Source organism: Trachinotus anak, unplaced genomic scaffold, assembly GCF_046630095.1.
Source record: "Trachinotus anak isolate AG129_WGS33_773 ecotype Australia unplaced genomic scaffold, CSIRO_AGI_Tana_v1 ptg000009l, whole genome shotgun sequence".
NCBI lineage: Eukaryota > Metazoa > Chordata > Actinopteri > Carangiformes > Carangidae > Trachinotus > Trachinotus anak.
In genome coordinates this window covers 931,509-955,464 of record NW_027273860.1, presented here as the reverse complement: position 1 = coordinate 955,464, position 23,956 = coordinate 931,509, and the positions used below count along the sequence as shown (strand labels likewise).

Below are 23,956 nucleotides of genomic sequence, written 5' to 3'. Positions count from 1 at the left end.
CAGAAAAAAGAAAGGGTGGGGAGAGGAGGAGGAGGAGAGGAGGAGGAGGAGGAGGAGGGAATGACCTTTGACGAAGGTGAGCACCTCGGGGTGCGAGATGTTTCGGGCCTGCAGGTCGATCTTCAGAGCCAACAGAAGAGTGAACAGCAGCTTGTGCTCCTCGTACAGACCTCTGGCTGTGTAGCAGTACACCTGGTAGGTGAGGAAGCTGAGGATGTTGCTGATGCGTTTGGAGGTGAGCTGCGACTTGGCTGAGGTCTGCATGGACGAGTCGAAGAGGCCCAGGAACTGCCGCAACGATGTCTGGTACATGACGTTCACCAGCGACATCTCCACGATCAGGAAGTAGAGGATGCTCCCCCTGGTGGCCACCGGACGGTACTCCTCCCGCGCCTGGTTGATCTTCACTTCCGTCTCTGCAGCAACCGACAGCTTCTCGCTCACCTGTGAGATGAGGACAGAAGATTGACACCTCCTGGTTCATGGACTTTCAAAAACAAAGACTGTGAGTAGTCAATCTGAGCCACGGTGCAGTACCTCCTGAGCGGTGGTCTTGGTGACCCTCAGCACCTCGATCAGAGACTGGTCCTCCACCAGGGACCCCTGCGTGCTGGTCAGTCTGAACAGCAGACTGTCCTCCAGCTCCTGCATCTTCCTCTTGTTGGACGTCACCTCCTCCAGGAGCTTCACTCGCTCCGCCTCCAGCTCCTGGTCAGACCCGCAGGGTGGACAATTCAAACATAAGTGAAAGTTTTAAGGTTTAGGATTTGGGAAGCTACACTGCACAGACACGTGTGTTTTATTTAAAACAAAAAGGGAAAAGTTTTGCTCAGAGTTGATGAAGTCATTACACTTTAGCTGGAACAAACTGCCTTACTTCCTACCTAACTATCTAACTATCTAACTAGCTAACTAGCTGGTCGTCTGGTCAGTGTGGACCTGTTTCTCCAGCTGTATGACTCGTCCCAGCAACTGGTCCTCCAGGCCTTGCTGGGTGACGGTGAAATCGACCACGGCCGTCCTGGCGCTGACCTCGGGGCTGTACGCCGGGTTGGCCAGCTTCGTGGTGATGTAGAGCGTGAAGCCCTTCATCACATCCACCTCCTTATCTCCAACCTTCACCTGCAGGACGAGGAGGAGGAGGAGGAGGAGAAGGAGGAGGTGATCACCTGGTTCCGTACTGTGAGTGTGTGACAGCTTTAAAATATCTTACTTTGTAAGTGGATCCAGACTTGATGTAGTTTTTGTCCAGTATGTTGTCCAGGACCGGGTCCAGCTCCTCCCCTACGTCTTCCAGCAGCAGGGGGCGCCCCAGAGACAGACTGTCCTCCAGGTGGGAGCGGAAATATTTATGGTTCAGACACGTCACCTGAGACACAGACGAGCACAACCACGAATCAGGGAGAAACTCACATGTATTTTGTTTGTACTCGTCCCGGCTCCACCAGGGGGCCAATCAGGTTTTATGACTCTGGGGAGGCGTGCTCCGTCCTCACCTGCAGCTGCTGGTCTCTCTCTCGGTTCTGGATCCAGGTCTTGCCCTGGCCTTGGGGGTCTATCAGCAGTGGGTAGCGCGATGCCTTCGTCACCACGATGCCGTTCTGGATGGACAGGTCATCGCTGGGTAAACCCTGCAGGTTCCACTCACTCACGGTGGCGTTGTCCACCAGCAGACCAATCACGTTCAAGTCCTGCAGGGGGCAGAAGGTTTTCAACAGATCTGCATGTTTCCACTTCCTCTGCTGCAGATTCTCTTCAGTAGTTCAGAAGTTCATGGTCAGAAAAGCAGCAGAATGTTTCCAGATTATACAAATATAATATAAACACTTTATATTTTTGTTACTTACCATGACCTGAAATCCCAGGTTGACATGAACAGAACCATTTTAGAATAAAAACATAATATCGATACTCAGCAGATCAGAGTGTGTATTTACAGAGACCTGGATCCTCAGTGAGGTGAGGTCTTACAGGACTGAAGGGGATGAGCTTCTCCTCCATCTCCTTCTTCCACAGCTCCAGCAGCAGGCTGCGGTACTCCTGGTTAAAGGGGCCGGCGTAGGACAGGAAGCCTGTGGACAGAAGGACGTCCCCCACCAGGTGTTTGATCTGTGTCTGGAACCCAGCGCTGCTGTCGGTCCAGCGAACCTGACGCACAACAGGATGATGACTGATGAATGGGTGAAGGGTTAGGAGGATCACTGGTGAACGGATGACAGACAGAGGGATGGCGGCCGACCTTCTCTCCTCCCAGCCCGTCGATCAGGGCCGTGGCGTTGGCCATCTTGTGGCGGCAGGCCTGGGCGTCATCCTGCAGGTCCTGCTTCTCCTTCATGGCAGCGTCGTAAAGTGCCTGAAGTTCAGGACACGATTTCAACATCTAAATAAAACTCAAACTCAGAATCGATCAAATCATCAGCGACTGTGTGAGTTCCACCTGTACGGCGTCCAGCTCGTGCTGTTTAGCGTCCAGCTGTTCCTGAGCTTTAGTGAGTTCAGACTGAGCGACCACGAGACGAGCCTCCTGCAGAGCCAGGTTAGCCTGCACGCGCACACACACGCGCACACACACGCGCACACACACGCGCACACACACACACACACACACATACGTTTCGTGGCTCTTGTTTAAGGTTTTATCATTTTATCATTTTGCGGTCTAGTAAACAGCTGACTCCTCTGTACCTTCAGAGGCAACACCTCCTTGTTGATGGCGAAGAAGTCCGCCATGGCCTGAGTCCAGGAGCAGAGTCCTGCCACGTTGCCACAGATCCTCTTGGCCGACTCCATGTTGTAGTCATCCATTTCCAGGTAAGGAGCGAGGAGCTCCACCACCTCCTCTGTGATGGAGTCCTGCAGCACAAACACAGAACAGACAGTTGGAAGCTGCCACTGACTCCTCGGCTGATAACCTGCATGTTTCACAACTTTTATGAGCCAAATAACTGAAGACATGAAAAGTCTGTGGAAACCCAGGAAAAAACCACAGAAGGTAATTTCACTGAAATCAAGAAAAGTGATGTGATCACAATGTTACTGGAAACAATAAAAAGATGAAATATTCTCACTAACAGTGATTATTTTAAAGCTCCAGATTTTATGTTCTCCAGTGTTTTATCTGAAGTGTTGATCTCCATCAGAAGATATATCTGTGGTTTTAAGAACCAAAAACCATCTCAGTGTAGTTTTACATCTCCTCTCTCAGGCTTCTCTCTGGAGCTCTAGTAACAACAGGTCAGTCAGCCAATCAGAAGAGAGGATCTGACTGCTTTGTTGTGACATCACAAAGTTCCAGAAGTCCTGACGGCTGGTTTTAAGGCTCAGTGTCTGAATACAGGCTGTGTGCATTTCTCTGTGGACTGAGGCTTTGATACTTTCACAGTATTAATATAGAACCTAGACCTGCTTTATAATCACAAACACATGGACATCTACCTTTAGACTGGATGGAGCTTTAAAAATCGAGTGTAGACGAGTGTAATCAATCAGATTAGAGTCCGTTTTTCTCCTTTGGTCTGTTGTTCAAAATTAATTATTTAAAGATGTTGGACTTTAATAAACTGTGATGTTCACATGTTGTACAGTGAACATCATCAACAGACTCATCAAGAATTAAAAGAATCCAGACTAAACATGAGCCAGCTCTGATCTGTACACGATGGTCAGATGTGGACTGGGCTCAGCTGAGTCAGCCGCTGGAACCTGCTTCTGATGCAGCATTCACCAGGGGGTCCTCCAGCAGTCCAGGAACCAGAACCACTAGAGTCTGGCTCTGTAGATCAATACCAGTAGAAGATATTTGTAGTTTCAGCATGTGTGTTACACACACACACACACACACACACAGTTCAGGGTTTTTCCAGCTCTAAACATAAAGATGATCAATGACAGCTCCACTAATCCTCAGCTTAGCAGGTATGTAAGACAAACACACACACACACACACACACACACACACACACACACTACTATAAAAGTAGGTGATAGCTGCAGTGTGATACAATGAGAAGGGAATTTCCCACTGACACACACACACATTCAGCCCTGTGTGTGTGTGTGTGTGTGTGTGTGTGTGTGTGTGTGTGTGTGTGTGTGTGTGTGCTCCCTCAGTCCTGTCGTCACCTCTTCACTGGGCTGAGTGAAGGTTCGCTCCACCTGTAACAACTGACTTCTCTGACACGTTATCATCTTTTCAGCTGATTTGTTGAACAGTTTCAGAGCAGCAGTGTTTGCGTCCAACAGTACGAATGAGTGACCTTGCTGAAGTTGAGCAGCATGCTGAGGAAGGCCGAGTTCTGCATCAGCTTCATGGCCTCCGTCCAAGAAGGTCGCAGACAAAGTCGTTCAGGGTCAGGGGTCACCGTGTCGATCTGAGGGAAGATTGAGGAGGAAGAAAGTCTCACATCGACCTTCTGACACTGAGGCTTCAGTGAGAAACTGTGAATGTTTTAAACCAAACTGGACTGAGCGACCTTCCTCTGGAACAGCAGCAGCACGGCGTCCATGATCCTCATGATGAGGTGAGGAGGCTTCTGCAGCTTCCTCACTGTGGCAATGTCTGCTGGTTTAATGGTCTGTGGAGACACGAGGGAACATTTATGTGGACCTTCCCTGCTCACTGGGGCAGTGACATGAAGTGTGTGTGTGTGTGTGTGTGTGTGTGTGTGTGTGTGAGAGAGACCTGCAGTGCAGCTTCAGCAGCCTCCAGTGCTGGTTTTGCAGCCTCCAGTTTGGACTCTGCTGCTGTTTTATCAGCTTCAATCTCGTCAACGATGAGCTGAGCTTTATCCTTCACCTTCTGCACCTGCTGCTTCACCTGCACAGAGACAACGGGGGGCAGGGGCTAAAAGAGCTAAAAGAGGCTAAACAAGGCTAAAAGCTGAGCAGAGCTCCATTGTTAATATGAAAACACAGATCAATGCAGCTTTAAAACAGGAAAAAGCTCCAAGGTGACAGACGAGAAGATGTTCCTGCGTTAACGCTTTACTGACAGTAAAGATGTGAGAGTAGCACAGTTGCATCTCCACGTGTTTTGTCTTGTGTCAGACCTTCTCAGCAGCCTGGGCCTTCGCCGTGACCTCCTGCAGGACCTCATCTGCCCTCTGGGAGGCGACAGCGAGCTCCTGCTCCTTCACCACCAGCTCCTCAGAGAGCTGAGACACCGACTGCTCCGCCTCCATCAGTTTACACAGTCCTGCAAAAAACAAGCAATGACAATGACAAACAACACACACACAGACACACACAGACACACACAGACCTCACTGCCCCGGTCTCACCTGTCTTCATGCGCTCGGCCAGCGTCCCGACGTGAGCGATCTTCTCAGCGTAGATGATCTTGTAGCTGTCGATGAAGGACAGGTAGGATTTGGGCGTCACAAACGTTTGGCGGCGGAAACGCTCAAAATACTCGGCACATTTCTCTGCCACCAGGTCCTGCAGGGGGAGAGAGGGAGGGGTGACGATCATGTGATCAGTCTCCCAGATGTGCCGATAATGCACAACGTCAGCGTTACCTGGAAGGTTCCCATGGTAACCACCACACTTTGCTTCACGTCCTCTGAGCAGCGGAGGTCCTGGTACTGAGACAGGAAGTGATGCGATACAGCGACCAGGGCGTCCCGAGGCCAGCGCTGGAACCAGTCCACAGTGCAGCCCGATATCAGGCCTGGGAACTGTTCAGGTCAAAGGTCAGGGTGCACTGATGAGGCTGAAGGTCAAAGGTGAACTGAACTCATCTCATTTCATCACCTTACATTTAAACTGATACAGAAACAAAGTCAATTCAAACCTTTGCTTCGTTTTTTTCAGAAAACCAGAACACGCACTGATCCATCACCTCTCAACAAAACGCCGGATCCTCGCCTCACCTTTAAAGCTCGAGTCCGGAACTTTTCCCCGACAGGTGAGAAGCAGAGGACGACGTGGAGGTTGCTCCGCACTCGGGACAGGAAGAAGTCGTAGAGGTTTTCTGAGGTCGGAGGTCGGCGGGGGTGCTGTCGCTTCATGACAGGGATCAGATCCTGGGTGATGTCATCCAGCTCGTCACGAGCAAACAGGTTGGAAACCTCGCCGCTCGCCAGGACATTGTTCATGTACTCTGTAGAGGAGTAGAAAGAGCAGAGGAACCTGGATGACCACAATGATTCTGGAGACTTCCTGACTTGCTGTTCCTCCATCAGCGGACAAACTGCACACAAGAATGATTTTCTGATGATGGTCATGCTCAGAGGCTTCATCCTCCAGACAAACACGGAGACTTCACAAAGCTAACTTTTCCCCCTACGTTCTGATCTCTCATCTACACATAAACATCACCACACAGATATTTTCACACCTCATTTTGTCCATTGTTACGTTGTGTCATGGGCATGAAATTGAGACAACTATGACAACAGCAGATACCGGTTTATTTTACAACGTCACGTGGCGTTGCTGCACCACGTCACCGCCACACAGGAGCGTCTGTGGTTTAAAGTCCAGCAGAGACAACGTAAAGAAGTTTTTTTAAATGGAGGGGAAAAACATCCGTGTTAGTTTGGACAGAGCTTTAGATTCAGGAGTCAGGATGAGCTGATCTGGGGAGAACGTGATTAATTTGCTGATTTTCTTGACGAGTGTGTGTCAAGACATCACTGCAGTGTGTTTCCCTTTCACATTGTTGGTGTGATCTCACTACAAATACAAAAGCATCTTGGGTAAATTTCAACATGGACAGTCGGGTACCCAGGAAGGCTTCGTCTTTGATGTCGTTGTCGGTGAAGAGGAACGTGACTCCTTTTCCCTGCTGACCAGCGATACGGTACAGAGCCTTCAGATCCTCCAGCAGGTTACTGCTGCTGTATGACCTGCAGGACACACACACATACACACACACCAGAACTGAAGCTGGAGACACAACAGACACTGTGTGTGTGTGTGTGTGTGTGTGTGTGTGGTGTTTCAGACCTGGTCAGTGTGATCTGGAAAGTTTGGTATCCTGCGATGAACGACGCCAGCCTCGTCAGGCTCTGCTTCCCCGACCCCCCGACCCCAACCAGCAGGGCGTTCCCCTGCGGCGTCCGCAGGATCCGTGAGATCTGCATCAGGTGGGTCATGGCGTCCTATCATTTTATCAAACAGAGAGTTGTTAACCAATAGAAATACAGAGAGGGCAGCCAGGTAAGGACTCAAGTTGTAATTTCACTGTTTCTCTGGTTTAAATCTTGAGATGCTGGAAGTTTATCAGGAGCTCAGATCTCTGTGCAGACACAAGGTGTTAGAAACTACAACTTCTTCCTGGATAAGAACTGATCCACAGCCAGGTATGAAAAGTGTTTTTAGGATCAGCGTTTAACGTCGCAGAGAAGTAAAAGACGACTCCACCTCCAACATGGCTGCCTGCTGAAGGTAAATCATCTATACCTTGAAGAAGACCAGGTCCATGGCTCCGCCTCTCACTGCCTCGTTGTACTGCTGCTGGAAAACAGACAGCCGCTCTGCCAGAGCTTCCAGCGATGGGATTGGCTCATAGACCTGTCAATCATATCAAGTTTCACACTAATAAAAGCATGGCAATTTTTCCATTTGGAGGAAGTCAGAATAATGACAATGACAAAAACTAATATTCAACTAAATGCAAACGTAATAAAAACCTAAATAAATGAATAAGAAATACGATGTGATTAAATGTAATGTGTCGTTCACCCAGTCGTCTGACCTTTGGAGCTTCCAGCTCGGTGTCTTCCGGTTCGTCTCCCGTCGCCTCTGGAGCATCACGCAGGAAGTCAACAAAGCAGCTGTCCCACTGAACATGCTCAGTCATAGCTCTCCCATGATCCTCCACTGTGATCTGAGAGTTACATGACAAGATAAATATCTGTGCCCAGGTTTCAGAACATCTACACTCTCTTCCTCTACTGTATATCAAACATCAATACTTATTATAAAATGAAAATTCATTCTTACACTAAAAATTAATCTTTTGCAGATGAATATTTAAATTGATAAAAATGATCAGCTGTGTAAAATCAATATAAAAAAGTAGCTGAAAATAGAAATAAAAACACACTGACGCACACACACCTGCTCCATGATGCAGCTGAAGGTTTGTCTGTCGCTGCTGTCGACGAACCGGTCGGCGACCACTCTGCTGCACTCGTGATGGAAGAGAGCGGAGAGGAGCTCAGAGCTCTGACACACGTCCGACTTCACCGTCAGGATCCCCTGAGACACAACACAACAAGACACAACAAGACACAACAAGACACACACAGTGGATTTTCATTTTTTTAGATTCAGGACTTGGCTTCGAGACTTTAGTAACACACTCATACAGTGGTGCAGTGTGGGGCCCTCTTCTGTCCTCTTTTGAACTGAATGTTTCAGTGAGCTCATGAAAACTAGACAGGAAATACAAAATGTCTGGGATCTAAATGTTAAACTGTAAAGCAATAAGTGTCAAATTAATGACTAATACCAAAACGTAGAAAGTGGAAATATCCGAGTAAAGAAGAAGAACTGATCTGAACTGTTGGCTGCTGAACTTGTTCAGTTTGTTCAGGATGAAAAAGTGAAGAGAAATAAATCGAGCTGTGTTTTCTACCTGCCAGATTCTGCTGAGGTCCCTCAGGTTGAAAATATAGTGAAACTTGGCAGGAGACGGTAACATCTGAGGAAACATGGAGGGAACATCTGTTAACATCTGGTGGCCGCACGTAACAGACAAAAAAAGAAAATGAGCCAAAACACACAAACTGAAGTTATTTTTGAAGCATGTTACACCCTCAACCAACTTCTGTCACAGAGAAGAGCTCTTTGGCCCCTGAGGGCCAAATTCTAGAAATTAGAAATACGTGCACACAGGTCAACAAAGGTTAATAAAACAAGCAGAAGTAAGAAGTTCTTTCAGTTAAGGTTCCTCTGTGATATAGAACTTTCCTTTCAGGATAAAAGCAGGGAATTATAATTCTGTGTAAACCATAGCTTTAGGGCTGTACTGCAGTATTTAATCATCAAAGCAAATAAATAAAGGCACAGACTAATAAATGGTGTACGGATGCCCTGAGACGTAAGTGAAAAAAAGAAAAAAAAGTTGTCAGGAAGTGTTTGTTTTTGTAAAACTCAGTTTGGCCACAAGAGGCGTGAACATGTCCTGTGAAAACAAAATAAAAGGAATGAAACGAAAAAAGGAATCAGAAAGTAGCATCTCTGAATATTTCACCTTCGCCTTCACGGCCTGCCACACCCGTCTGGTGGTGGGGACGAGGGCGGCGGCGAGGTCGCACACCACAGCGGGGAATCCTCTCTCGGGGCAGAAATACCCCTGAGCCATGGTGCCGAAGATCTTATCGATGGAGGAGTTGGAGGGCAGGGTGCAGTTAAAGATGGAGAACTGCCTCTTCAGACGCTGAGGGATGTCGTTGCGACCGCCGCCGGGGTGGATCATGGCGGCCACCAGCTGTTAAAGGTTATTACAAGTATTGATCAGCACTGCTGTCCCAGGGTTTGGGCATTGATTCAGTTCCAACATGATCTATATGACTGATTCTTTGTGAGTAAGTGAATGAAGTTTGATGCCGAAGTCACAATGTTTCTTCTGGACTAGTCAGTAAACAGCTGTTAATGCTAACGTTAGCTATGTAGTAATAGCAAAACTTACAAATACAATTAAATAATGAAACAAATAAAAAATAATGAAACAAAATAGATTCTAGAGAAGAAGTGTGGAGTTTGCTACCTGAACGTCGACCACAGTGATGAACTCTCCAGGACGATCCAAACTGTAAAAGCCTCCCTGCTCCATCAGCTGACGCACGATCTCATTGGTTATCTGAGGGAGGCGGGGTTAGGTCAGGTCGAGGTGTAATTCAATCTAAAAAGTGACTCCACTGGTTATTTATGTGAAAATGAAGGGAGGCAAGAGCAAGAAGAAAGTGGTTCTGCAGGAAAACGTATCAATAATCTTACTTAGCAAGTTAATTATCTGTGAAATAGAAAATGGAATAAAACCAGATTCTTTCGTCAATAAGAACTGAAAAAAATGATAGAAAACCAATCATGTTGACCAATCAGAGAGCCTGAAGCGAACCTGGTCTCCCCATTCATTGATAACAGGCATGTTGATGTCGTCTACGAAGACGGTCATCCTGCGCCCGGCCGGCGGCCCGTAGGTGGCACCCATTCGTTTATCGATGTAGCTCTCGATGGTTCTCTGGAACATGCCGGGCAGCGTGGCCGACGAGAAGTTGAGTGTCTTACTGAGGTGGTTCTCCGGGTCCAGCTTACTGGTGTAGCCCTGCAGCCAGACAGAAACATGGCACGTAGCACTAGCATCAGCTAGCTGAGGATGAGAGCTAACTGTAAACACTGCAGTATGTTAACCTGCAGTTTCCCTAACAGCCACTTAGAGTTGACTGTTCTAGACCCAGTTCTCTGTTGGATTTTAAGTCTTAAAAACAGTGTGTTGTGTTATTACGCTCGTTAATGTTCAGTCTCACTTTAATCATGACGGTCTTGGCGGTTCCCTGCTCTCCGATCAGCAGCACGGCTTTCCTCTGCTTCATGATGGTCTGCATCAGGAAGCCCGTCCTCACGTTGTCCACGTTGGGAACCAAGATGGACGAGTAGTCAGGGACCTGGTCTTTGGGGTAGACATACTCTGGGACCTGGATCAACATGGTAATGAAAATACAGAAGGTACATGAGTTGACTTTGTATTGGATTTTGCTCAGATGGTTCATGTGGGCTGGACCTTAGTTAAAATGTAGATGTACGGTGAGGGAAAGGTTTTGTGTCCACAGACCTTGTTGGACCAGTGCTCCCACTGTCCCTGCTCATTGATGGTGAACTCAAAGATGGTCTGGTCGTCCTGAGCTAGTGGCAGGTCCAGCGACGAGCTGTGGCCCTTCAAAAAGAAAAACATATGATCAGGACCCCTTACCCTGAAGTCCACGTTGGTCCAAAAACAAAAAACTGAGGCGGCAGAGTCAGACCCTGACCAGTACTGGAGCAACATGTCTAAACGGAGTCCTGAAGGTGGTGTCCCACCAGGACCCATCAGAAGTCTCTCTTACCCCTTTTCCACCAAACTGGTGCTAGAGCTGGTTCGTGGTTGGTTCAGCTGCGAACCGGTTTGCTTTTCCACAGGCGGGTGCCAGCCAGAGCCACGTCATCACGTCAATGTATACGTATACGTCACGTCATTTCCTCAATAGAACAAGCGCCAAATTCAATCACCACAACAAAGATGGAGGACTACGTTGCGGTCATACCTGTCAAGTATCCCGTTCTGGCCGGGAAAGTCCCGTATTGTACCCTTCTTTCCCGCCGTCCTCCCGTACTAGTATTTTCCCGTAAATATCCCGTATTTTAACCTGCGTTATTAAAAAATAATAATACCGGGCCCGGGCGGAGTAAAAACAAAACACCCCCTGACCTCTGACCCGAGCTCTGTCGCTAGCCTCGCGATAATAAGAGATGGACGCGACAGAGCGGGAAAACCCAAACCGTCAGTAAATACCGAGACCGATGGGACCGCGGATTTTCCAGCTCCGGAAGAGAATTTAGCGCCACTCTGGCCCGGTTCACAAACAGTCCCTCAAAAACAGGCCGAAAGAATAAAGTCTGCGACAAACTGGTACAAGTCTGTAAAACAGTAAAATGGAAAGAAAAACTGAAAGAAAAGCAATATGAAACGAAAAGAATGTGTGGAATGAAAACAAAATGTAATATAATATAATATGCAAATAAGACATTAAACAAATACTTTTCACATATACCCGTTTGTGTTTTCATTCAGGCTGTAATGAATGTCCACAGCACGTCAGTGTCAACTCAGGTGACAGGTGGTGACTCCAGCTTTCCTGTGCACCTGTTAAAACGTGAGGGACACTGGGGCTCGGTCGGGGGGGTCGGACTAAGTTTCCCTTATTAACCTGACAGGTGTGTCTGCGGGTCACGTGCTGCTGTTGGCGCTTCGAGCCTTTCTTGGGGAGCAACACTCGGCATCCAGCAGGTAAATACCGCAGCGACCACGCTCGAGGCGGTCAGTAATCCCGCCCCCGCTCGTGACGTAAGCCCGACGCCCCCAGCGTGGCTCTTCCTACGGGCCCAGCAGGGAGTCGGTGCTGGCCGAGCACCGGTTTGAGAGCCAGGAACCGGCGCTTTGTCTGTGGAAAACCAAAGAACTGGGGCTAAGTCTGGCTCTCGCTCCGAACCAGCCCTGGAACCAGTCCGGTGGAAAAGGGGCATGTGCTCCATCCTCTGTGGACCATGAACGTGTTTTCCTCTGCTCAACCTCAACATGTCTGAACAAAGAGAAACCAGAGGAGTCAGACACCTTCAGGAAGGCCTCCATCTTGGCTCTGTCGCCCAGCTCCAGCAGCGCCCCCAGAGACCACATGACTGCAAACACAAACAGCCGGCCCACGTCAGCGTGGCAGCCCTGTTTCTCCTCTGCTGCTGGGAGCAAACCCTGAGCACACGAAGGTGACATAAACTCATTAAAAAGCACTAAATCAGAAGGACACCAGGGATTTAAGAGGAAAGTGTTTGTCAAGTTACAAGAAAACACGAAGCATGAAACATAAATCACGTTGTGTGTTCACTTCCCTAAAGACCAGGACGCGACAACAACAACAAACGTATCTGAAGTGTTTTTATGTTTTACTGGAGCGTCCTACCTGCAGCAGGTCAATCGTCTGTCTGATGTACATACACTCCAGCACCTGCATCTGAGGAGACACAGCAGTGAAGACAAAGTCCAGCAGGTCCTGTAGGTGGAACAGAGAAATACAACAACATTTTCTCTTCTCTTTTCTTTTTTTTTCTTTTCTCTAATTTTACTTGCAGCTTTTGTATCACCTCTGCATATAAACATCCCTGCTTATAACTGATTTATTACACAACATTAAACCTACAATAGCTGTTTTCAGTGTAAACAAGTGGTGAACACTACTAGTATTTATATATTGAACTTGTTAGTTAAGACTGATGAGTCTCAGTCCAATGTTCCCGCTCTTTAAGCTCTGTGTTTGGTCTCCTCCAGCTGCTGTTTGCTGCTCAGCAGGTAGAGGACAGAGGCTTTTTACAGATGTTTCATCCACACCTGGTAACAGCTGTCGAAGCAGAGTTTCAGGGCGTTGGCCTGTGGTTCTGGTAGCTTCTGTAGCCAGGCCTGCAGGATGGGGCTCCAGCTGAGCACCGAGGAGCTCATGAACACCATCCCGTTCCTGGACACCGTGGCCGGGGAGGCGTTGTCGATGTTGTGGGGCTCAAAGACAATCTGGAGGCAGAATACCAAGGACGTCTTCACTTTATCACCTCGTGTGATTCAGTTTAGTTTTTCTACTTTCCATGAAGTTAAACTGACTGAATGTAGATTCTGACCAGCTGACGACAGAGAGACAGATGTGGTGATGTCACCTTGCAGCAGGGAGCCATGGGAATCCTGTCTCCATTCGCCAGCGTCAGAGTTTTGTTGTCGTCCAGAACCGAGTTCAGATTCTCGATCCAGATGGCGTCCACAGGACCATCCAGCACAATCCAGATGTATTCCCCCTGACACACACACACACACACACACACACACACACAACAGATCATGTTTGATCATCTGTGTCACATGATCAGCTCAGTAAACAAAGGTTGTGAATCTGTGGAATAATTTATTAAGACATTGCACCAATCTGTCAATCAACCTTCTTCGCCTTGAGAGTCTTCCTCCACAGCGTGGAGAAGACGCCGTCGGTCCAGTCGTTGGTAGTGACATCCAGCGTGCCGAACATCTGTGATGCTGTGATGGCTTTGGGATTCATCCTCATCTCGCGGTGTGGGGAGCCGCACTCCGTCATGGCCTTCATCAGCGTGTGGATGCAGACCGTCTTCCCAGCACCGCTGGGACCCAGCGTCATCATACCTGCAAAAGCAGAGGACATAAATTATGCTGCTCACTCCTGCTCCTGTTCTTTGTTCTCAACACGTCCAGGTTCTGTCTGCAATGATCGTACCGTGTCGGACTCTCTGCGTCTCGTAGAGCTGAACCAGTTTGAGGATCCAGGGGGGATGAGGGATCAGACCGGCCTGCTGAGCCTGACTGAAGATGGACGACTCCAAGTCTGGATAACCGGCCTTATCCAGAACTACAGAGAGGAATGGGATGGGTCATGGTTAACCCCAAATATGTCCCAGGAAATGTTCATGTGTTTGTCACCACTTCCAAGACACAAACCTACCGATGCCAGGAAACAAATCATTGATCAGACTCATGAACAGAGGCTCATCCTCATCCACCTACAGAGACAGAAAGAATCCCTGTTACTGCTGTGAAGGTTTTATAGTACTGACAAATACTGAAAAGATCTGCACCACACACACACACACACACACACACACACACACACACACACACGCACACACACACACACACACACACACACACACCAGTTTGGAGAGGTTCATGTCTCTCAGGACCCTCATCACCACAGTCTTCTCTGGTTCTGAAGGGTTGGATCTCTTCACGGCTCCCAGCGTCCTCAAAACCGACAAAATGTTCCTCAGACCAAAATCATAATGGACCTGGAGTAAAGACAGAACGAAAACCATGAAGCCAAATGTGTAAGAAATACAATTTTTTTAAAAATCAAAAGTCAAACTAAGAAAATTTTTAGTTATGAAAATGAAAATATCAGGTAAAGCAGGTAAAGGTGACAGTGAACATGTGTAGAGAAGGTTTGTGAATCTTTCTGAGGACGATGAAGGGACCAGATCAGAGGAATCACCACTGTCAGTCTTCAGACCTGTTTGGAGAGCTGCTCCTCACACAGTTTGTAGAGGGTGTAGAACTTCCTGCTGAGAACCTGGTTGTCACGAAAACCCGCACTGGCCAGTTTGACCCTCATGATGATGGCTCGGTCCGGGACCATCATGGCCACCGTGCGGAACTGTATCTTCAGGTTTTCTGGCAGCTCCTGGCGACCGGCATAACCGGGGTTCTGGAGGAGCAAGAACTTACTTGTTAAGTCCACAACTGTGATTGGTTCCTAAGTAGATCAGTTCTACACCTCTCAGACAGTTCACTTCCCCATCTCTGGTTCTAAGGCAGTCTGGTTATAAGATAGATCTGTTCTAGAACTCTAACTGGTTCTCTGGTATTTCTATTCTGGTTCTGAGGTACATCATTTCTAGAACTCTGGTTGTGAAATAGATCAGTTCTTGAACTTTTGTTCCAAAGTAGTTCTGTTCTTGAACTTCAGAATATTCCATCACTAACAGGTTCTGCATATTTGGTGAATAATGACTTAGACCCCCTGCAGGCAGCTTCATTAAAGTTTGGTTACCATGGTGAGGAAGATGCCAAACTCAGGGTCCATGTCAACCACGTCTCCATCTGTGAAGACAAACTGTTTCTTCTTGTTCTTCTTACACTGCAGGACGATGTAGATCTGCTGGGCAGCGACGGACAGGACCGGCAGCTCGATGCGGTTAAACTCATCGAAGCAGCCCCAGGCTCCAGACTGGGCCAGACCTGCAGAGACACACAACAAACTGATGGCACTAGATCAGACCCAGTAGATCCTTTGGTGCTTCGTCCACCACTTCTAGCTTGTACCTCTTCACTGTGATTTTTCGATACCAGCCCTCAATAACTGCATGACCTTCATGCAGCCCCCAACAGGTATAGCTGCAGTAAAGAGACATCTTGTGTAAAAAGGAAGACAAGCAATCCACATGGATTCTGGTCCTGATATGGCGCCTACGTTAGTTGACTGTAATGTGTCATCTGTTCATCCTTCTTTGTGGGTTGGTCACAATCTTCTGGACCAATAAACAGCGGTGTTTGAGGTGGATCTGTTAACAGTTACTGGATCCAGCGGGTACAAAGTAATTGCAAACACAGTCACACACCTTTGTAAATGCGTCCTAGTCCTCTGTAGTCCATCTGGTCCGAGCAGTTGAAGACCACCACATATTTCCCAAGACAGCGACCCATGTCTTTAGTGGTCTCTGTCTTACCTGGAAAACACACACACACTGAATTAAACAACATGTCAAATCCACTGTGAGAACATTTCACTTGAGTTATCATTGGAGACATATACTGTGTTACCTGTTCCTGCTGGACCAGCCGGTGCTCCGCCCATACTCATCCCCAGAGCCTGGGACAGAGTGATGTAACACCTGGACAGATGTTCAAAAGAGCATTAAGATACTTGGCTGCGGCTGGACATTGAAAGCGTCATGTGTCACCTGGCCGGGTCCAGGGTCTGTGTACCTGTCGGTCAGCGGGGTGATGACCAGCCTGTCTGTGCAGCCCAGGTACTCGTTGCAGTAGCTGAACTCCACATCTGTGATTTGGATGACACATCTGTCCGTCTCTTCTAAGAAGTAAAACCTCGACTGTTTTTGCCACTCGAAGTCTGAGGCTGATCGCACGTTCAGACGCACCTGACGGAGATAATATTAGAGAATACTGATAACCACTCTGATCAATATTAAGCGGAGAGTTCGTCCATCCTTCCGTCCACCCACCAGCTCGTCAAAGATGTCTCTCTGGTGGACATGGATGGTGATGAGTGTCTCATACTTGGTCCTCTCGTTCCTGCTCAGCTCCTTTGTCGTCATGTCGATCAACTCATTGAGGAGGTCCAGGAACTTCTGATTGGTTGTCTGCATGATCTGCCAGCCAATCAGAGGGGGTTAGTGAGGTGAGAGGATCTGATAATGAAAGGCATGTTTCCCCTCTGCTCCTTTTTGGTAAAATAAAAGCACCTTCTTGTCAGACTTGCTGAGGACGAGTGCGTCCTCTGCATCTCTGGTCCAGATCATCTGGATTCCCAGCAGGCCGACCTGAGCGGGAAACACTGACTGGAACTCCAGCAGCTTCAGGCCTGGGTCGCTGATGGCCAGGTAGGCCTGACGAATGATAACATGGAGGGTGTGCCTCACCCCAGCTAGCAGCTGTCCCAACCACACCTCCACGTTCCCCTAGAAGGGACGAGACCTACAATTAAAGCTGCAGCCTTCATGAGTTAAGGATATAATCCAAGGTTCATGTGTTTTTAAGTTAAGGAATCATTCATAAAATCTGAAACAAAAATAGTATCAGTGCTAAGCCAACAAGTGTTTAGGATATGATGTTCTTAAAGCTCCATCCAGTCTAAAGGTAGATGTCCATGTGTTTGTGATTATAAAGCAGGTCTAGGTTCTATATTAATACTGTGAAAGTATCAAAGCCTCAGTCCACAGAGAAATGCACACAGCCTGTATTCAGAAACTGAGCCTTAAAACCAGCCGTCAGGACTTCTGGCACTTTGTGATGTCACAACAGAGCAGTCACCACCCTCAGCCATGCACCAAAAGAGGCTCAGAGCCTCTCTTCTGATTGGCTGACTGACCTGTTGTTACTAGAGCTCCAGAGAGAAGCCTGAGAGAGGAGATGTAAAACTACACTGAGATGGTTTTTGGTTCTTAAAACCACAGATATATCTTCTGATGGAGATCAACACTTCAGATAAAACACATTAAAATGAAGTTTGAGGATTGTAATTACAGTTATGTACCTGTGCCAGGACAGGTTGAGTCAGCTCCACAGTTTCTCCTTCTTGAGACTGAAAACTGAGGATCTGGTCGTAGACTTTCTCACTGAAAATGACTCTGTTAACATTGTCGAACAGACTGAGCAGATGAGCCTGACATATGGAGAGAGAGGCAGAGACAGAAGGAATTTAAATATGACTTTATCAACAACAAAAGAAAAACAATGATAACACAGGGAAGAAGGCAAAAGAAAGAGAAGCAGGCAGGTGGGAAGAGAGGACAAGAGGAGGCAGGAGAGAGGAGCGGGAAAAACAAATAAAAAAATAACAAAATCCTAGGAAAGTATTACCTGTGTATGACCTGTACACGTGTGTTACCTGTATAGTGTGTGAGTCAGAGGCCTGACCCAGGATCTCCAGCAGGGCGGGGTCGGACACAAAAAAAAAACGAGGAAATACCAGTCGCTTCTTCTCCAGGTAACCGGACAGAGACTTCTGACAGAGCTCCAGCTGCTCCAGGAGGTGAGGGAGCAACTGTGGGAGGAGGAGAGACTCTGATTTAACACCTGTGGCAGAGCATTGTGAGTGTTGTGCTGCTCAGAGGCACGTGGGCAGGACCTGGCTGAGCGTCTCGTCTCCCACGCAGCACTGCACCACATTGGGAAGCTCGTGTGCTCGCTGCATGATCCTCTGCCACGACTTGTCGATGTTCTGGAAACGTTTGGCCTCCTGAACCAGTCAGAGACAAATTTACATTCAGTTTAATGTGAGAGAAAGTTTGGTGTGGACACCACAGAAGTAAATGTTGGCATGGCAACAGCGAGCCATGGTGACAGGCTGCTGGATGTTTGTTGTGACCTGAGGCAGCTGCTTGGCGATGTCTCCGCCCACAAACACTGCCTCCAGGTAGATCCAGAGGTTTTGAACCGACAACCACTTCTCGATGATCTCGGACGTGTTGGAGAGTTTCTGGACCCACAGCTGGATGGACGGCTTGAACGGAGCATTGTACCTGCAGGAGGACCAATGACCTGAGTGTTCACTAATTCATTTGTTCAGTCGTTCATCTTTCAATCCAGTCATTCGTCAATTGAACCTAAACTGACATTTCTTCTATCAATTCAGTATTCTATCCCTTTCCTTCCTTCCTTCCTTCCTTCCTTCCCTGCCCCCCTCGTCTCCCCACCTGTTGCTCAGCAGCGACGTTAGCGCCATCAGACTGTCCTCCATCATGGAGATCTTCTCGGCGGTGTCGGCTCCTCTCAGCAGCAGTTCTCCCCTGGTCCTGAAGGTGGCGAAGCTGAGCGTCTGGCTGCTCCACTCGGCCACCACGTCCTTCAGCTTGGCCTCAATGTCGCGCTCCTTCACCGCGCTGATACAAACATCCTGACACACATTTTAAGGTTATTACACAGCCTGGATTTATTGGTGATTCAGCCCTTTGAGTTATTGATTTTTGATTTTATAACAGTTCCAACTCTGGTCTCTACAGACTCTTCCAGACTTTTATCTTGGACATTTCAGGGTTAAACGTAGCGTCAGTACCTCAATGTCTTCCTTGTGTTTGAGCAGCGAAGCCTCCATGATGTTTCTGAGGTAGAAACTCTCTGACTCCACCTGGAAACTATGACCTGTCAACTCACTGAGACGAGTCCAGTGTCTGGACAACATGGCCTGGAGGACACAGGAAGTTACAGCTTTAGAGGACAACTTTTTAAGATAGAAAACTAATCTGACATTTGAAAGAAGATTTTAATTAAGTCCAGGAAATAAAGACAATAAGCTGCAGTAAAAAACACTTCAAACACTCATTTAAACCAAAAATGACAAACGAGCTGTCCTACCTTGTTGGCCATCATGTAGAGCAGAGGGCAGGTCTCAGTGAAGTCATCGATGGTCTTCTTCAGATCTCTGAAGGCCTGCCAGTCCTTCAGCGCCTTCGGGAGCTTCCTGATCCTGAAAACTCAAAGAGAGAAATTAAACTACAAGGGTCAGGTTTTACTTTGAAAGGGACGCTGCAAAAGGCACCTAATGTTCAGTAACATAACAAAACCTGTTCTGGAAGTCCTGCAGCTCAGTGTTGATCTTCTCGATGTTCAGGTCGACCCACAGGACGTCGCAGTAGCCACCGACGCTGTCGATGACTGAATTATACAAACTGTAAAGTTTGGACAGCAGAGCGAGCTCCCTCTTGATCCTCTGCAGCTCCGGATACTCTGCAAGGAAGAAAGGGCTGATTACGAAGGAAGCAAGAGGAGAAGGAAGGAGGGAAGGAGAGAAGGAGGAGGAGGTCAGTCTCACCTTTAACAGGGAGTCCGAACAGCTCCTCCCCTCCAGAGTAGGTGGTGTATTTCCTCCACAGCTGATCAAACTCAGCCTGGAAACTCTGCAGCCGCTCACTGGCTTCAGCTGGAGCCACGCCCTCCACCCCCGGACCCCTGAACACACACACACACACACACACACACACACACACATTAGCTTTTCATTTTTGCACATACACACATCACCAGTGTTTGTCCTTGTTGTGTACCTGTGGTCGTACTCGCTGCAGAAGCTCTGAACGTGGCTCTGGAAGCTCTGCACTGCAGACAGCAGGTCTGCCTTCATGCTGGGTTGGATCTTCACCAGAGTGTTCTGGTTCTGCACCACCTGAAACCACAACACACACTCACTGACCTCCTCTTGTACTCGTACGCACTGTCCCTGACATAATGCTTCCTCCGACCCCTCCCTCGGCCTCACCAGGGCGGTGAGGTTGTTCCAGGCGTACGTCAGGCCGTCCACACGCTCGGCGTTCCCATCGTTGAAGAGCAGCTCGTGTTTGTTGAGCAGAGCGAAGGATTCCTCCACTGGACCGATGGTGGCGTCGATACGGACCTCCGCCTCCCGGACCTCAGTGAGCAATGAGGAAATGTAAAAATATAAATCTATTACAAAATGAATGAGTATAGATAATTGAGGATAATTCTCTATATAATTGATTTATAAGATTAATGACTGAATGAGCGAATGAAAAGGTGAATTAATGAGTAAATAAATACATTCAGTTAAATGCATGTAAGAATGAAAAGTTAATGACAAAATTAAGTTTCTCGCTAATTAAATGAATGAATAAGTCATTTTTATTTTTAATTAATTGATGAGTGATTGAATGAATTAAAAAAGAGAGACAGATGAATTAAACTCTGTGAATTAAAGAGTGAGTAAAAGAATGAATGAAACAACTAAAGAGCAGACAGACACAGCTGACTGAAACCAGACAGCCAATCAGACACTGGCTCACCTCTCTGAGCGCTGCCATGGCTCCTCGGACGTCCTCCAGGTCTGTGATTGGACGCTGCAGCCGCTTCATCAGCCCGTCTACGAATGAGAAGATGCCGTCCATGTCGGCGGAGGCACGGCAGTGGAGCGCGGCACCGAAGGCTCGTTTCCAGAGACGACACTCCTGAGTGAGCGCCAGCTTCAGCCCCACGGTGTCGAAGAGGATTGAACCCACCGTACAGAAGGCCGGGAGTTCGGAAATCTGCACCTCCAGCCTCTGCAGGGACAGAACCCACGGGTGGAGACAAGTCAGTCAGTGTCAGTAATATTAAAGTGACAGTATACACTTTGTGTCATGTATTAGATCCTGATCATCAGATCCTGATCATTAGATCCTGATCATAATGCTCAGTAACAGCGTCACGGTGATGAACTGGACTCACAGAGTAGAAGGAGATCTGGGAGCTGAACTCAGTCTGTGAGGGGTCGGTCTGCACGAAGGCCTGAACCTGCTCCTCCAGGTCCTGAACACAGCAGATTGTTTAACAGCAGCAACCTTACACGCACGCACGCACGCACGCACGCACGCACACACACACACACACACACACACACACACACACACACACACACACACACACACACACACACACACACACACACACACACACACTGACCTGGTTCCACAGAGTAGAGAAGTGAGTGAGTTCATTCAGAGTCTCTGCAGCCTGAGCTCTCAGAGACGACACGATGGAGCTCAGCTGGATCACCAACCTGCTCCAAACAACAACCACAACAACAACAGAGTGAGACATGCACTGGGGGGCTGGTGGTTGAAGGTCTACAGTGTGTTTAAACCTGAGCTGATGTGATGTGGTCTCTGAAACACTGCTGTCCTTTACTAAGACCAGTTTTTACTCGTACATAGATCCTTTGTTTCACACACATCAGCTCTAACTAGATTTATTCAGCAGGTCTTTGTGATCCAGACTCATCCTCATGTTGCCTTCAGGTCTGTTAGAGTCACACTCATCAGTGTGTTGTTGGACTGACTTGGTGACATCTTTGTGTTCTGCCAGCTGTCTGTCCAGAGGCCTCAGCACCGGCGGCTTCACCGGGATGTCCTCTCCTGCATCACGGACCGCAGCCTGCTCCACCTGGGAGAGAGAGAGAGAGAGAGAGAGAATGATGCTTGAATGTGATTGGCTGTCTGCTAACACAATCTGATGATGATGATGTGTACCTGCTGCTGTTTGAACTGCATGTGAGAGTACGTCCACAGAGGGATGTCTTTGGTGATGGACAACACAGTGCTCACCAGCTTATTCACTGCAGTCTGAAACACACACACACACACACACACACACACACACACACACACACACACACACACACCATAAACACTCATTTATGTTAACAGGGAAACACACAGAAAGATTCTATAAAAAGTTATAGACACCCAAACTTTGCAGCCATGTGTGACAGTGTGACATGACTGTGCTGCTCTAACAGCCTCCACTCTTCTGCTCCCATCCAGGCACCAGAACATCGGGGAGCTCCAGCACCGAGGTGGCCCAGCTCAGGGCTCTGTGCAGGTCTTCCACAGGAAACTGGGAAATCTGTGTCTTTGTGGAGCTGGTTCTGTGCACGGTGACGTTATCAACCAACCCGTCTTCAGATGGTACAAAGTACAACATGTTATTGCAGACAGAGATCAGTAGAGTTCATTCAAGCACCTGAATGTCGTCCAGACTGGGCCTGAGGACGATGTTGGGGATGGAGAGCTGGATGGAAGCTCTGAAGAGAGGAGGAGGAGCTGACTGGCTGCTGCAGGAGGAGGAGGTGGAGGAGGACGGCTGGTACTTGAGGACATGAAGTCTCCTCCTCAGGGCATCCAGAGAGGATTTGGTGGCTGAGAGGAAAAGAAAATCAGATCTGTTATTTGTCTCTGAGCACAAATGACAAAAACAAATCATCGTGTAAATAAAGTGATGGTGTAAAACAGAAGAAGATGAACGTTCACGCTTCACTTATTTCTAATGGTCTGGGAGTGAAGACAGCAGGAGGGACGGAGGGAGTCAGTCAAACTGAGGGCTGGAAGGAAAGAAGGAGACATGGAAGAGAGGGAGATGTAGTAGGAAAGAGGACTGACCTTTGACCAGGGCTTCGGTGTTGCGATGACAGAGCTGACCAATCAGGTTGTAGAAACAACAGGGAAGACACGACTGACAACGGGTCTTCTGTTTGGAGTCTGGGTGGAGACAGTGGAGAGATCCCTGAGGAGGAGGAGGAGGGGAGAGGTGACAAAGAAGGAAGGAAACAAGGACACGAGATGAGGAGAGGAGACAAGAAGAGGAGAAGAGAGAATATTAAGAGAGAGGAGGAAAAACTGACAAATGAATAATAATTAAATTTGACCCAATACTGTGTGTGTGTTACCTCCAGATTAATAGTCTCTGTCGGCTTCATCTTCCTCCTCAGCTCCTCAATCAGCTCAAACACATACTTCTCTACCTGCTGACTCTGCCTGCACACACACACACAGTGGTAGCTGTAGTGTTAGCATCAACATGTGACAGTGTTAGCGTTAGCGTTAGCGGCAGTGGCAGCGGCAGCAGCAGACACAGCTCAGTCGTCAGTGTTACCAGGTCAGAGTGACAGCAGCAGCGTGGGCGGAGGCGTCTGTCTGCAGCAGCAGGTCCTGAGGGGAGACGGCCGAGTCTTCGGGCAGGACCAGCAGGCAGCAGGACGACATGGCCTGAAGCAGCCGACCGATGCGACACTCCAGCAGGTCTGTGGCGACTTTGGAAACCTGGTGCAGTTCTTTCAGGGCCAGATACACACTCTCTATAACTGAGCAGATCAGAGAGTGGGGGTGGATTATTACTAGATGTTTCTTCACATCAGTATCTGAGATAAAAATTATGTTTATTGATTGTTTTTGGTCATGTGCTAATTTTCTACAGCCACATCATAAAATATGTTTGACTCCTGCTTACATCCATCAGGACTGAGCGTGGTCCAGGACAATGTGGTGAGTCCAGGGGAGAGAGCTGCCTCCACCCGGCTAATGAAGGGCTGCATCAGAGGGAGGAGAAGAGGAGGGATCCTGCCAACCACCGAGCTGTAGTCCTGGAGCAGGTCCAGCAGCCTGGACCAGAGAGGAGCATCAGGAC

At 48.2% G+C, this 23,956-nt stretch overlaps 1 protein-coding gene and 1 long non-coding RNA gene across 6 annotated transcripts in view; one reads left to right on the top strand and one right to left on the bottom strand.

Annotated features, from left to right (window-relative positions):
- The window catches only part of dnah5l (dynein, axonemal, heavy chain 5 like), a 38,813-nt gene that overhangs the window by 6,258 nt on the left and 8,599 nt on the right, over positions 1–23,956 (bottom strand). For 3 of the 5 annotated variants that reach the window (XM_071484228.1, XM_071484229.1, XM_071484233.1), the window contains exons 20-82: positions 23,780–23,931; positions 23,426–23,633; positions 23,220–23,307; positions 22,933–23,056; positions 22,517–22,692; positions 22,024–22,116; positions 21,834–21,937; positions 21,458–21,554; positions 21,224–21,304; positions 20,803–21,057; positions 20,262–20,411; positions 20,050–20,168; positions 19,818–19,954; positions 19,570–19,732; positions 19,361–19,472; positions 19,062–19,190; positions 18,703–18,902; positions 18,375–18,528; positions 18,135–18,245; positions 17,895–18,050; positions 17,541–17,669; positions 16,750–16,965; positions 16,510–16,656; positions 16,253–16,425; positions 16,088–16,158; positions 15,886–15,993; positions 15,318–15,505; positions 14,778–14,972; positions 14,422–14,556; positions 14,214–14,271; positions 13,989–14,120; positions 13,680–13,897; positions 13,369–13,539; positions 13,088–13,264; positions 12,663–12,752; positions 12,320–12,454; positions 10,784–10,885; positions 10,479–10,646; positions 10,070–10,276; positions 9,719–9,811; positions 9,203–9,439; positions 8,585–8,650; positions 8,065–8,205; positions 7,700–7,831; positions 7,405–7,515; positions 6,949–7,103; positions 6,727–6,848; positions 5,871–6,100; positions 5,517–5,675; positions 5,280–5,436; positions 5,049–5,194; positions 4,682–4,816; positions 4,473–4,574; positions 4,257–4,370; positions 2,686–2,853; positions 2,438–2,542; positions 2,240–2,353; positions 1,972–2,148; positions 1,497–1,691; positions 1,214–1,369; positions 940–1,122; positions 538–708; positions 66–444 (exon numbers count right to left, since the gene is read on the bottom strand). In XM_071484228.1, coding sequence (XP_071340329.1) covers positions 66–444; positions 538–708; positions 940–1,122; positions 1,214–1,369; positions 1,497–1,691; positions 1,972–2,148; positions 2,240–2,353; positions 2,438–2,542; positions 2,686–2,853; positions 4,257–4,370; positions 4,473–4,574; positions 4,682–4,816; positions 5,049–5,194; positions 5,280–5,436; positions 5,517–5,675; positions 5,871–6,100; positions 6,727–6,848; positions 6,949–7,103; positions 7,405–7,515; positions 7,700–7,831; positions 8,065–8,205; positions 8,585–8,650; positions 9,203–9,439; positions 9,719–9,811; positions 10,070–10,276; positions 10,479–10,646; positions 10,784–10,885; positions 12,320–12,454; positions 12,663–12,752; positions 13,088–13,264; positions 13,369–13,539; positions 13,680–13,897; positions 13,989–14,120; positions 14,214–14,271; positions 14,422–14,556; positions 14,778–14,972; positions 15,318–15,505; positions 15,886–15,993; positions 16,088–16,158; positions 16,253–16,425; positions 16,510–16,656; positions 16,750–16,965; positions 17,541–17,669; positions 17,895–18,050; positions 18,135–18,245; positions 18,375–18,528; positions 18,703–18,902; positions 19,062–19,190; positions 19,361–19,472; positions 19,570–19,732; positions 19,818–19,954; positions 20,050–20,168; positions 20,262–20,411; positions 20,803–21,057; positions 21,224–21,304; positions 21,458–21,554; positions 21,834–21,937; positions 22,024–22,116; positions 22,517–22,692; positions 22,933–23,056; positions 23,220–23,307; positions 23,426–23,633; positions 23,780–23,931 — 9,377 coding nt within the window. The remainder of the gene's footprint in view (positions 1–65; positions 445–537; positions 709–939; positions 1,123–1,213; positions 1,370–1,496; positions 1,692–1,971; positions 2,149–2,239; positions 2,354–2,437; positions 2,543–2,685; positions 2,854–4,256; positions 4,371–4,472; positions 4,575–4,681; positions 4,817–5,048; positions 5,195–5,279; positions 5,437–5,516; positions 5,676–5,870; positions 6,101–6,726; positions 6,849–6,948; positions 7,104–7,404; positions 7,516–7,699; positions 7,832–8,064; positions 8,206–8,584; positions 8,651–9,202; positions 9,440–9,718; positions 9,812–10,069; positions 10,277–10,478; positions 10,647–10,783; positions 10,886–12,319; positions 12,455–12,662; positions 12,753–13,087; positions 13,265–13,368; positions 13,540–13,679; positions 13,898–13,988; positions 14,121–14,213; positions 14,272–14,421; positions 14,557–14,777; positions 14,973–15,317; positions 15,506–15,885; positions 15,994–16,087; positions 16,159–16,252; positions 16,426–16,509; positions 16,657–16,749; positions 16,966–17,540; positions 17,670–17,894; positions 18,051–18,134; positions 18,246–18,374; positions 18,529–18,702; positions 18,903–19,061; positions 19,191–19,360; positions 19,473–19,569; positions 19,733–19,817; positions 19,955–20,049; positions 20,169–20,261; positions 20,412–20,802; positions 21,058–21,223; positions 21,305–21,457; positions 21,555–21,833; positions 21,938–22,023; positions 22,117–22,516; positions 22,693–22,932; positions 23,057–23,219; positions 23,308–23,425; positions 23,634–23,779; positions 23,932–23,956) is intronic. The other 2 variants (XM_071484230.1, XM_071484231.1) reach the window with 2 other exon arrangements.
- On the top strand, positions 11,760–22,497 carry LOC139624910 (uncharacterized). The gene is made up of 3 exons (XR_011691775.1): positions 11,760–11,995; positions 21,860–22,050; positions 22,318–22,497. It is a non-coding gene; the product is annotated as an uncharacterized lncRNA (long non-coding RNA).